Source organism: Pelodiscus sinensis, chromosome 1 (assembly GCF_052426305.1).
Source record: "Pelodiscus sinensis isolate ZL-2025 chromosome 1, ASM5242630v1, whole genome shotgun sequence".
Taxonomy (NCBI): domain Eukaryota; kingdom Metazoa; phylum Chordata; order Testudines; family Trionychidae; genus Pelodiscus; species Pelodiscus sinensis.
Window position 1 is genome coordinate 283405343 of NC_143052.1, and position 13985 is coordinate 283419327.

Below are 13985 nucleotides of genomic sequence, written 5' to 3' on the forward strand. Positions count from 1 at the left end.
TGAGCAGAAGCAGAATATAAGTAATAAATGCTACAATTCTGGCCAAGGAGGGAAGATACAAAATGTACAAAAAACATTGCAAATTAGTAATTTAGACAGAAGAGCCTATTTTAATTATTTTATTTCACAATCTGATGCCTGTGGACCCTAAGGCATGAAAGGATGTTCTTATAAACTATTAGCAATGCCTATCTTTAATCATTCATCTTATGTAATAGGGTGTATAATAGGCAAAAATATACACAATTGTTTCCAAAACTGATGTTGTACGTCATTCCTAAATGCCTAATATGCATAATTTAATCTGTTCCCAATTCGGTCAATAGCGTACTTTCTGGTGGACCACAGAGTTTGTATGTTAAATTGGTTTGGCTGCTTCTTGTACCCAGTGTCATGTAGGGTTTTCTTAAAGACTTACAAGCAAACTGTCATTAGAAGCTTCTGCCTCCCTGTGGGTGTGGAGGCAGAAGTCATTGGCAGGTAATAAATGTTCTGGGGAGCCAAGGAGTAAGCAACATAGGCTGAGGAGAAAAGAACAGATGAAATCAGATTAGAGATTAAATGAGAAGAAAAATGAGACTTTCACCCTAAAACAGCCACCACATTTAAGGTATTAATTAGTAGTAGTATAATAGCACCTAGGAATCCTAGACATGAATCAGAATCCCAGTGAGCTACGCAATGTACAAACAACACAAAAAGATAGATCCTGCCCCAAACATCTTAAAATCTATGTATAAAACAAGACAACATATGGATAGACAAATACAAAGGAATATGAGGAAACAATGATATAATAATGGTCAGCAAGATAGTCTCAGCACACCAACAAACTAAACATTGTCTTTTTTTTTCTTCTTTTTTTTGCAGATACCATGGCAAATGAGAGATTTTTCAAGAGTAATCAAGTGGCTTTGTGGAAGTTTAGAAAGAGCATCTCCTAAGCATGAGGGGAAACATAGGAAAAGGTTTGTTTGACTATGTAACAGTGAGTGTTCAAACTTAATGCCATGGGCAGATCAGAGACAAAAGCCAACCTTTTGATGCAGAATGAAAGGCAATTAGTAGGATGAGGATAAGCCACAAAGGACCTTGAAAATACAACAAGTAGCTTACTTTCAATACAATAGAAAAGAGGGAGCCAGTGGACAATCAAAAAGAGGACTGGCATAGTCAATGCAACAGACTAGCAAATCATCTTTGCAGCAATATTCTGCATAGATATGAGTTGGGTAAAACCGTTTTTCTAAAAGTCAGAGAAAAAGAGATTGCATTAATCAAGACATGAGATGAGACCTCAGACAAGACTGAGCTTTCTTTAGTGGATCTGTAGGAAAGGACGTATCTTAAAGATATTATGTTCATTTATGCAGAAAGAATCTGCAACGTTTGAACATATCCGGGACGTGAAGACCCAGAAGGAAATTTATGTTGAAGATAACACCCACGCAGAGCCATCCCATACATAGGACAGTTCAGGGCGGTCACCCCAGGTGCCATGTTTTAGGAGGCTCCACAGTGGCTGCTTCAACTGTCCTATGGATGGGCCCTATGGCAGCCCAGGGGATTATCAGGAGACCTGGTGTGGGATGGCAGCAGGGGCTGCCCCCCATCACCACAGTGACAGCAGCAGGAGCAACACAGCAGCCTGCTCTGTTCCACCTCGCCACTCTATCCCAACCGGCCAAACTCTGCTTCATCATGATACAGTAGCAGGTAGATACCCATCCCCTAGAGTATCCCAGGCAGAGTATCCCAGCCCTCAAGGTGCTTTGCTTCCTGCCACCATGAAGAAGTGGAGCGCAGTGAGCTGAGAGAGGGCAGCAGAATGGAGAAGACTGTTGGGTCACTCTGGCTCCTGTTGCCACGCTGAGTGTGGCGGGGTGGACCCTGCTGCCACCCACGCCAGGACCTCTAGTAATCCCCCAACTTGTGTTGCTCAGAGGATGGGGCTCTGGACAAGGGGGTGATGCAGGGGAAAGTGGTGGAGAAGGGGCGGAGTTGTCCTGAGCCCAGCACCTGGAATAGTGAGGGGGGTTGTCACAGGCCAACCCCAGGACAGCCCTGCACCAGGGTTACAGACTGAATGAAAGGCATGATGACTGCCTTGTCCACAGAGACAGAAGATAGCATGGATGGCTGTAGTGATGGGGAGAGTGCATTAAGGGCTCTCTTTCAGTCATGCTAAGCTTGAGCTAACAGCTAATTGGAACTTCTTGTCACAAGATGTTATAAAAACCAGGACTTTGGATGACAGGAGATGGATTATTTGATGATAACCTATTTCTGTTCACTTCCTTTGGGGCATCTGGCATTGACCACTGTCGGAAGACAGGATACTGGGCTAGATGGACCTTTGGTCTGGCCCACTATGGTTGTTCTTACGTAGATATCCATGAGATATCACAGAGACCAGAAGAATATTTAGTTTGGATAGAAAGAGACCCATATGGAGCACAGAAGTACATCCATGAGTTGTCAGCATACATATAGTACTTCAATTTATGTTTGCAATGAGCTTACTCAGAAATAAGGTGTAGAAGACAAGAAGGGGGCTAAGGACAGAGCTCTGTAAAACATCCACAGAAAGCTGAAGGGTGGATGAGAAGTATCTTTCAAAAGTGACACTGGAGAGATGACTAGAGAGGTAGGAAGAGAACCAAGAAAAGCCATTTGGGGAAGACAACATAAGATAACATTTAAAGAGGAGCATGGACTACTATGTCTAAGGTTACTAACAGATGAAGTAGAATGAGGATGGAGTACTAGTTCTGACATTTAGCTAAGAAGCCACTATAGACTTTGATGAGAGCAGTATCAGTTGAGTACAAATGCATTCAAGATAAAATAACTACTTACCTAACAATACATTCTTATGTAAGCAATTATTGTAGGTCTCAGATGCTACACAAGTGTCACAAGTGGGATAGTGAATGAGAAAGGAAAAGTTCCACAATGTGATATTTTTAACACATGGTTCACATTAAGAAAAAGTTAGATCATCCCATATTACTTAATTGATTATGTATATGACAGTCAAAAAAAAACCAGTAAAAGCTGAAGAAAGAAAGAAAAGTACACAATGATGAATGTGGCTGACAAATTACTACAGAAATAGTAGGAAACCTAGTCTTATTTGTATTTAATACAAGATGCTTCTTGTTTATGCATGGTATATATATATTTGAGGAAAAGAGGCAAGGATTGTTAATTTTAAGCTAACATAGCCATCTGGTGGCTGAGGATGATAATACAGAATTTAGGAACTATGCAAAAGCTACACAGAAAATAAAATGTGTCTTAATGCATAGGAATATAATGAACCTGTGTACCAATGGTGATATTTGAATACCCCATGTTGTGCTTCACAACTTTTGCCTGTCACAAAGTATTTTGTATGGATTCTGTGTTTTCTTTCCAGGTATCTTAATTGTAATTCTTAAAACTTAAATCACAAATCTTTATATCTGGTTACTGACAGTGATTTTACCCTAAAAAAAAAAGTGGTTTCCCAAGGAAGATTACATGAAATTAGAAATGCATGTGTTTAGTATTCAGACAGTTACAGCTAATCCAAATATACTTTGCAAAATAATCTAGAAACTTTAAATCATGTGTTAAATTTTAAGAGAAGGTAAAAGTAGAAATCCACCTATAAATAACTTTAAATGTACTTTCTGATTTTTTTTATCAGGTATCTCAGAGTCACAAATGACTGCTTATAGCTTTGCGAGAATCCTAAGCAGCTCGTACTGTGCTGCTGAAATCATTGCAACCTGGCTTACTTATAAAATGTTCTATTTTCATATGCTTGCATGTGCTTTTGCAATGTTTGTATATTTTATGGCATGTCCCTTAAAAGTATTAAATGTTAAAAAGATGGAAAAAGTTGTCAGATCTGCTGCATATCAAATTATTTTAATGACTCAAATATTGCTCAGTTTAGAAAATAAAGTTATTGAGATAGTATCTATTGCTCTTGGTCTGTAACTGAGAACCAAAGCGATATCTGGACAGGAAGTTCTCCCCGGCATTTATTATATCATTACCTCGGAGGCTGAAGGATCATTTACCTCTCTTTTATACAATCATAGGGTTGGAAGAGACCTCAGGAGGTCATCAAATCTGACCTCCTACCAAAAGCAGGATCAATCCCAATAGCCTCTTTGGAAAAGGCTATAAGGTACTATCACGGAAAAAAATCTAAGCGCTAACATGGCTTAAATCAAGTTTGCCACAAAAACTAAAATGAGTTGATCACAATCAAAACTTCACAAAAAAACTCCCCAGATTTCAGACACTCTAGCCTCACCTAAGGAATCTGCTGTATGTTAAAGAAATTCTAGTGGTCACATCTTTAACTGTGTGAGCCCGTTTTTCAGACTTTTCTCCTCTTATTCAACATATCAGAGCATGAGACCCTGTTATCAGTAATGTTCAATGTGTGTCTCTGGCACCTTCCCTCTTTTTTCATCTCTCATGTCATACCCTTGAGCAGGAAGGAGACCAATTAGCAGGAGTGGTTTGGATCCCAGGAGACTAAGAACTAACCTGAAAAAGAAGTCTGCTGGATCAAAACTTCTTACCATAAGGCTGCAGAGGCAGATCACCATTTCAGTCGAAAGGTTTTTTCCCCTAGGCATTTTATGTAAGCAAACTAGTCTGTACATTCTCCTACATGAAGAACAGCAGTTAACACCCGATTACTTCTTTTTATTTGTCATTAATCCAGTTTCACTAAAACCTAAGCTAAAACAGATTTTCTGTTTTTTAAAAGCTATATTAAACACTAGTGCAAAATATTTAAAACTAGCAAAACCAAGAAGATGGCTCAAATATAATTTACACTTATGGAAAAAGAAGAACTGATGTTAGGTGCATGAGACCTTTAATAAATGTCATTTGGAACATCAGGATCTACAGACAATGTGCATGTGTTCCCCACCCATTAAGGTGTTTCAAATGATTCTAAGAAGGCAATGCACATTATGCAGCTCATATACTGCATGACAGCAGAAACAATTTTACAAGGGAGAGTAATATATTCTTTGTCTCCCCTATTGCTCATAACTAGGCCATGATATTTCTTCCCACGGAAACGTGCTTTTATTAATTAATTCCATTGATGAGGCAGTAAGTCAAAATTCTAGAAATAAGGGTTGGTCAAGATCAGGGTGGGAAATATTTTTCACAGGTGGGACACTCCAAGAATTTGGGAACTAGTCGTAGGCCACGCTTTTCTACTATATTAATGAATATACTAGGGGTCTGGGATGGAGTTTGGGTGCAGGAAGGAGCTCTGGGGGCAGGTAACTGAAGTTCAGGGCTTGGGAGGGAGTTTGAGTGCAGGAGGAGTTTGTGACTTAGGGCAGAGGGTTGGGGTGTAGGAAGAGATGTCAATTGTAGGCTCTGGCCAGGAAGTTCTTATTGTAAGTGGCTCCTGGCCAATGGCCCTATAGTACACTCAAGCAGGCTGCCTGCCTGCCACAGCCCCACACGCTTGTCAAAGTGGCCAGATGCTGGAGGAAGCATGTCTGCATAACTCTCGGGGGAAGGAGCCAGTGAGTTTTCTTGCACTGGCCATGCCTGAAAGCATTCCCCGCGCAGTTCCCAGTTGGGATGTTAAAAAGCGTGTAATATTTTGTCCACTACACAATTGAACAATAAGGGTTAGCACTGCAAACACTCAATCCCAGTTTGAGCAAGGTCCCGGCAACTACCCCTGCTGCAGCTCTGCAGTGGAAACACTTTAAGAGCTGGGGGTAGTTTCTGGGATATGGCTTGAACCAGGACCGAACCAACCTGCCGTCACATCGGCTCTTAAAGTGTTTCTAATGCAGAGTTGCAGCAAGGGAAGTTGCCAGGACCTGGCTCAAGCCAGAACTGAGCCAGTTTGTCGGCCAGCCCACTAAAAAATGTATGTGCAGAGCAGCAGGAGGGGAGAAATTGCGATGCTTATCAGTTCATCATTTAATTGACTAACTATTACATCCCAAGTTTCCATTGGCCTGTTTCCAGCCAATAAGAGCTGTGAGAATGCTGCTCTGGGCAGGGGCAGCAAGTGGAGTTCAGCTGTCCCTCCCAACAAAAGGCATGCATGAAGAGACACACGTGCCCAGCCACCGGACACTTTGAGCAGTGTGTGGGGCCATGGCAGGCAAACAGTCTGTCTAGTGATTCACTGGGCTGCGAGGACATTAGCAGCCAAGAAGATCACAGTGGGCTGGATCTAAATGTTTAGCTGACCAGATCTGGCCTGTGAGCCATATTTTACCCACCCTTGTTCAAGATCATATAGTTTTTCTATAATCTTTTGCATACTTTCACATTGCCTTTTTAGGAAAGAAATTATGGAGTGGTTATAGAGCTCCCTACTGTTACCAGACAGAAGTAGGATATGTTGTAGGGGGAGCTTAATCATGAGGAGGATCTTCCCTAGTTACTGCTTCGGCCAGGGCATGACTCTGTGTTTATACCAACAATTACCAACAGTCCCATATTATAAAGGATATCCTTTATTTAAATAAAAAGTTGCCCCTCTCAAAATAAATCAGAACAGGACACCTTTTATCCTTTTTTTCCAAATCGGGTGCTGCGCTGCCAGAGCAGTCCAGAGTATTGCTCCTGAACCTGGATCCTAAGAGTGAGGACAGCTCCTACACTTCACTTTGTAAAGTGCTGTTGGTTGGCAACTTGACCAAATGCACATCATTACAATGCCACTCAAAACTGGCCCTGCCATGCATCTGACAGGGCAGAGGGGTGGCTGGAACAAATTTCTGGACCCCTCAGAAAACATGCCCTTCCCACGGAAATGTGAAATGGCATCCTCCTGCTAGCTGCAGCAAAATCTCCCAGAGGATCACTGCAGCAGACAAAGGCTACCTACTTCAGCTTCTGATAACTCCTAGCACCCGTGCAGAACCTGCAAAGCCACCGCAGTGGTCACCCAAAGCCCAGAGCCTGAATCACAGTCCTCAAATACATATGATGTAGCAACATACATTAGATTATGCCTGAAGGATTTATAAGATGATTTCTGAAATTTAAACCAAGGGCACTGAACTCTTTTTTCACATCCTAAGCAGTGGCTTTAAAGCACAATTCACTGTGTTTTTCTTTCTGCATGCAATCCTGCAAAGTGCAGTTGTATTTTTTGGCAATTGCTTGCTGTAGCAGCTGGCCATTACTATCTCCCTTACTTCTAAAGCACCTATCACCATGGTATCCAAACACAGAGCCCTTTGTGAAACACAGTCTTGGGAAAACACATGACAGAGTGGCATTCTCAAACCTCTTCTGAGACAGTAGCAGAAACGGAATTCAGTGGTGACTAGGACAACTAGATAAATGACCAAATTTTCAGTATGCAAAGATATTTCTGAGAGAAAATGGCCTTCACATTTTGAACTAACAAGATCATGGTAACAAATTTCAGCAAGCATTTTCTTTGTAGGTAAAGCTCTGAAGTAGATGACATGTACAATTATCTGGTCTATTCCCAGTGCTCATTTGAAAACTAACGAACAGCTACCCTCCAGTAATCTATAAGACGTCAGAAAATTACAACAAATTATTGCAGAAATTAAACCAGTTCTCCAAATTGTATTTGTTTGCCAACAGGGCCTGGTGGATATTATGCTGTGGTAGAGGAAGACTGAAGTGTTTGTTTTATTTCTTTACACACTAATTTTTTCAGTACAACAAAAGCTATCAACTTGATTTTTTTTTCAAAAAAACCCGGAAAGGGAAACAAATATGAAATAAAGAAAAAACAAAACAGACAGGGAAATAAATAAAAAAATTCAAATGAAAAACAAAATGGAAAAAGAACACTCATGATGGGAACTGAAAACATTAAACCTACACAGCATATTTTTTAGAAACGTCAGTGGCTAAAGAAAAAAAAAATCAATCTACCAGCAACACATGATAAAACACAAACTTAAAAGTTTCTAAAATGTTTAGAAAACAGTTTTGATGAGTTAAATAAAAACAGAAACTCTATGTCATAGAAATGTTGTTTATTTAAACAGTTAATAGCTACCTGAACACAAAGCAACATTTGGTTCAAAACTCATATCTACAAAACATCTCAAATGAGTGTTTATTATCAGAGTTTCTTCTGTTACTGGTTTTTTTTTTTTCATTAATACTAATACTACATTTGTCATGGTTTGAGACAGATAGCAAAGCATCAATGCATGATCATATCTACATAATGGGAAGCCATGTCTCCTTTCTGAAATTTTACAGAAAATAAATCTGTATTTGCTCAGTTCACCAACTAAGTGGCTAATGAAAAATAATTTCACAAACCTTCCCATAACATTTTGAATTGAAAGCTACCACTAGTTATTAAAAAGGGGGAGTTAAAGTAAGTATGAGAATTAAGGGGACAGAAAAACAAGTTGTATACATTTATCATATTCCCATTGACTATAGAGGCTGTACTCAAACAGACAAAAATGACTTACTAGGGATGTAAAAGTTCAACAGGTAACTCATGCTTACCCAGTGACCAGTTAACCAGCCTGACCAGAAAAAGCTCACAACCCGCAATGGGGCGGGCCCAGCCAGCAGGACCTCAGCTACGGTGGGCTGCAGCAGTCTCCTGCGGATGGCGCAGCACGCTCCGCTGGCTGGACCCCACACGTGGCAGGAAGGTTTGGAACAGCCCCTCTGCACATGGCAGGCCTGTCAAGTAGGCCCCCAACCACGGCGAGCCCAGCTGGAGAAGGCACCCAGCCGCAATGTGGTAGGCTGGCCAGGCCGGGACTTCAGTTGCAGTGGCCCCTACTTGGAGCAGCTCCCGCCTCATCCAGCAGGTGGGATTCCTATCCCACACAAGCAGTGGGAGTGTAGCTTTGGCAGGACCCCAGCTGGTCTGCACCAGCCTTTCATAGTTAATCGGTTAAATAATATAATTTTAATTGTTTTATTGGCTTTTCATCTCTAAGCTTACACCTTTCCAAATTTCTAAAACTTGTGAAATAGAGGTATACATTGAAAAAAACAAATATCTAAATATCTGCATAATATGTATATAAATTAATGTGAACCAGATTACACAAACAGAATGAAACATATAGCTATTATCAAGAAGTCAAAATGAAGAAAAATTAGTAACTCATATTTGGGTACCTTTTCCACTTTTCCACCATTGATGTCACTGGGGAGGAATTTCTTGCCAATGGTTCTTAGATCTGTCTGAAAGGAAAATACAGAATAACAAAATTTCATTTGAAATATATTATCCAAAATATGTTTTGTTAAATAAAGTGTAAGAAACATTCTAAATGTACCAGTATTATACACAATATTTTTAACTTGCATATTATGTGTTACATATACATTTGAATAAACGTGCTTTATTCTAAAAGAGCAATCCCTACATACACATTTATGAAAATGGTGATTTTAAATGCATATTTATTCTTATGAATTTACTATTTTAGAGTGCTTTTCAAAAACTGTTCAAATGTTTAAGTTGCATATTTTTTTCAAGTATTAGGTAACCTTAATCATTAAACACATTAATATAAGTCATTTAGAAAGTTAGCATATCTTTTTTTCTTCCTGTCTTCACCCTCTTTAAAAACGCAATTTCCATCTGTATGCCTTTCAAGTCTCCCAAAATTTGCAGACAATTTTCACAATTATATCGAGAATCTATATTTTATTTATATTAAGGAATTAAATATTTTTAGTTTAAATGTGTGTTTATTTTAGGATTGAGCTAAATAGCTAATCAATATTATCCAATTAAGCAAACGTGTGACAAGGACATCAACATTTAAAGAAAAAACATTATATGATCAAGGAAACAACTGGACACAGCACTCCAAACAGGGGGTATAAACAATTTAGATAAGCATTTCAGTTACTCTGAGTTTGGATAACAGAAGGAAACGCCACATCTAAAATCTGTCCTATGCAAAATGAGTGGAACTTCATCCAAATCTTACTAAACTGCTTACATGACTTGTTACTACAGCTTCATATATTATAAAGAAAACCAACAGTGCAGCCCAGACTGGCATCCAAGAGTCTGTTTACACAGAGATTTAGTGTGCAGCAGGCCAGGGTGAATATACGGCATAAGTTACCACACAGACTCTGCATTAAAAATTCCGTCATGCACTTTGATGTACTGCTTTTTGACACTTTTTGCATGTGATAGCAAGGTCCACAGAATGACTTAGTATGCAGCAAGCTAGTGGGCTGTACATTCACATTAATTTACCATGCACTAAGTCCTGCTGTGGACAAAACATATTTTTTCTCCATTTCAATGTTTGAAATAACTCTGCTGCCTTAAAAAAAATATGGATAAGGTAAATTTCACAGTTGAAGACAAAGCACTTTCTTATTTTATTAATGCTTTCTTACAGATATCGAAAATAGCCTGTCATGAATTCATGTAAACCTTATTCATCCAGAAATTTAGAATGGAATTGCTAATATCACTTGGATACTTCTTTGCCCTAGTAATGGTAAACTAGTATCTTATATGGGTTATCATCCTAATTCAGAACTATTATTGGTTTTCAGCAGTTAAAATTAATCCAGTATTTTATGCTTTTACACATACGATACTAGCACATTTACCCAACACTGCTCAGGTCCCTAAGAAGGGGCTCATGGCAAGGGGGTGGGAGTGTAGAGGGCTGCAAGAGTCAGGTGAGGGGCTCTGGGAAGGGGACTGCATGTGGGGGGCGGCAGGGTGGAGGGGCCAACTCCCTCTCCCCCCCCCCCGAAGATTCATACCAGGACTCTCACTCTTCCCATTCCTGTCTCTGTCAAGGAGTGAAAGCAAACTGCAGAGCTCATCTGTCCTTGCTCTCCCCAGTCAGAGTGAGGAAAGCAGCAAACTGTTGCTCCCTGATGAATGGGAACACCTAGCAATGTCCCCATACGAATCTTTGGGGAGAGGGAAGGAACTTCAGCTCCCCCCACTCTCCCTAAAAGGAGCATGGAGAGGAGGGAGGCTGAGGCTGGGGAGGTCCCACATGGAGATGGGGGGGGGGCACCCCAACCAGCCATTTTCACCTGGTTAGTGAGTCGGTCTCTTTTCTTTATGGTTTTAAGAGAAGCAGTCCCATTCCAGGCACATCCCATTTTCCTGGCATAACCAAACCCTTACATTGCTTTAAGTTATGATAAGAGGAAGCTGCATACTGAACTAGGGGCTATTAGCTCATACCATTTACCATGATCAAAAGCTTCAGAGGCATAGCTGAGTTTTAGTCTGTAACTGGAAAAACTTCAACAACAAATTGTGGAGGCAGGAAAAGGAAATAAGGGAATTTTTGTGCAGCCATCTTGGTCTTGTTAAGAGAGCAAGAGTCAGGCTAAGTCTGTGGCCTGACAACGCGAGATCTGTTATTAGACGCTACCTTTGCCTCTTGCCTCCATATAGAGGTAAGGATAGAATGCTGACTCTGGCAGGGACCTTGAGATAAGGAGCATCTGGGTGGAACTAAATAACTGTTAGCCATTGGTGTTTGTAATGGGAAGGAAACTAATTGTTATTGTTATTATATCTAATGGACAGTATATTAACTGCTTCATAATTGCTTTTATTCGAAGATCTGCCTTGGGGGGGCTTCCCCCTCTGTCCAAACCAGTTTTTCCTTTGCTGCAGCTCGTAATAGAACTGCCTCTAGCTACTTGTTGCTTACAAAACGCAGAGTGAGGACAATGTTTTCTTCCACAAAATAGACTAGCAACACCTTAAAGACTAACAAAACATGTAGATGGTATCATGAGCTTTCGAGAATAAAACCACAAAAGCTCATGATACCATCTACATGTTTTGTTAGTCTTTAAGGTGCTTCTAGACCAGTGCTTTTTTTGTGACAGTAGGCACTGTCACCTTTTTTTTGGGAGCACTCGCTGCTTACTTCCCGCACAGCCCTCGGAGTGAGCACTCGCACCATGCCGGACGGAAACCCTGGCCGTGGGGTTTTTTTTGCTTGTTTTTTTTTTTTTTTTTTTTTAAACCACACACACACTGTTCTAGACTATTCATTGTTTTTAAGTTTTTCCAGCTAGGATGAGTTCTTGAACAAACAGTTAAAAATCTCAGGGTAGATTAAAACTCATATTTTATAGAATGGAAAGATGCTCACCGGTTTTACTCGAAGTATCTATTAAAAAAATCAGCCAACTTTGTGACATTTTTCAGTAATGCAATATAGTCATATACAATGTACATTAAAAAGTATATGTGCTTTTGAACTTCCATACATTTTACAATATATGAGACTTTCCTAAGCACAGGCAACTAAGATTTAAACTTGTGCTAAAATTCTTCACAAAATTATGTGTAATACTATTTTAATAGGTATTTAAGGTTTATATTGTGTTGTTATGGTTTTTACCATATTCTTTCTCCAAGTTCCTTAAATGTAATAATATAATTAGCACTAACAGCCATAAAGTACAGAAATTAAAGAGAAATTGAAAAAATGTTTTGTTTGGAGGTCTCCCTTTTCACAAGATGGCAAAAAGTAATCAACAAACTTTTTTATAAGAATATTCTGGGATCTACTGTGAGTCTGATACTGCCCAAACTGTTTTTCCTAACTTATACAAATGTGTTTTGCTATCAATGTCATGGAAAATAAGGAAGGAAAACAGGAGACAGAAAAATCTCTCAATTGATCTACAAGTTTTCTGAAGCTGATTGAAACCAGAAGACTTGTGACAACCTAACTGTTAACCTTTAGCTTCTTCTATATTTATTAACTGAGGTATTATTCTACCTAAACATTCTTTCATTTTTTTCTTTTTACCTCAGAGTGTGACTGCTACAGTGAGTTTGTGCATGTGTGATTTTGAAAACAGCACCTACAGGATGGTTTTTCAAATATCTAAAACAGCATACAGTTAAATCATCTCATTTGTCTGAAATCTCTCACACATTTATATATTATATATTGGGAGATGTGTTTAAATTCTGAAAAAAAAATTATTCTCACCTAAATTTATATTTGCCAGTTTAGTGCAACAAGCATATCATCCTAAACTGTATTGGAAACACTTTCATAATTACGTTTAGAAGGAAGGGGAGATCAATTATTATTAAACTATCACTAGCAATTTAGACAAACTTCCTTAGCTGGCAAACTTGCAGTCTAAGTATAAATTTTACCTCTGCAGTGATTTAACCTTCTTGACGTTAGCCATTTAGGTTGAATGTAAAAACATAAGATTGGCAATGTTCATTTTTCTTAGGGCTAAGCACCAAACAAGATCCACTTCGTGTTCCGAGTTACTAGCTGGAGGAGCTCTTGATAAGCCTTGAGACCAATGTGCAGAGACCTCATGGTGGAGGGGTCTACCACAGCTTCCTCTAGCGATGAAGACAAGAATGCTGATGGTAGCAGGGGGTCAGCTTGGGTCTGATCTTCCCCCTCTTCCTGCACCTGACTGATGTTGGTACCTGCCAAAGTGGTTGCCCTTGGGTTGCTTCAGACACTGGAGCTGCCCCAATATCTGTGATCTCCTGCGATTATCTAGAGACTATGACTACAGTGGACCGTGAATACAGGATGTCAGCGTACAGTCAAGTAAATGATTAACTGATAAGCATAGGCTTATCAGTTAATCCTATCAACTACATGCACTCCCCACCCTTGCTGCCTCTTTATCAGAGGCAGGGGTGGGAAGCAGGAGCCGGTTCCCATGAAGAGCTAATACAGAGGTAGCAGAGCGGGGTGGCAGCGGATTCCCTGGGAGTGGAGCTAGAAGCACGCTTGCTTTTGGCTCCACTCCTGGGGTCTATCAAATACACATGTAACCGCTAAGATTTCATGCAGTTACCTGGCTACTCAATTACACAATACCCAGCATATCCACTGTCAAGCTTAAGAGTCCCTTTGCCATCTGGAACAGTGGAACATCAAGACCAATACGGAGCCCCTGGATATACCCTCTGACTGGTGGTATGCCCATGGTGTTCAGAAGGACCATTGTGT

General features: G+C 39.9%; 1 protein-coding gene across 12 annotated transcripts in view; it reads right to left on the reverse strand.

Annotated features, from left to right (window-relative positions):
• TDRD3 (tudor domain containing 3) overlaps positions 1 to 13985 on the reverse strand; it is a 220080-nt gene that overhangs the window by 117737 nt on the left and 88358 nt on the right. For 10 of the 12 annotated variants that reach the window (XR_012900634.2, XR_012900626.2, XR_012900629.2 and 7 more), the window contains one exon: positions 9145 to 9210. Coding sequence is in view for 2 of the 12 variants with exons in the window: in XM_075918923.2 (XP_075775038.1) it covers positions 9145 to 9210 (66 nt within the window). In the remaining 10 variants the exon portion in view is untranslated. The remainder of the gene's footprint in view (positions 1 to 9144; positions 9211 to 13985) is intronic. The other 2 variants (XR_012900632.2, XR_012900633.2) reach the window with 1 other exon arrangement.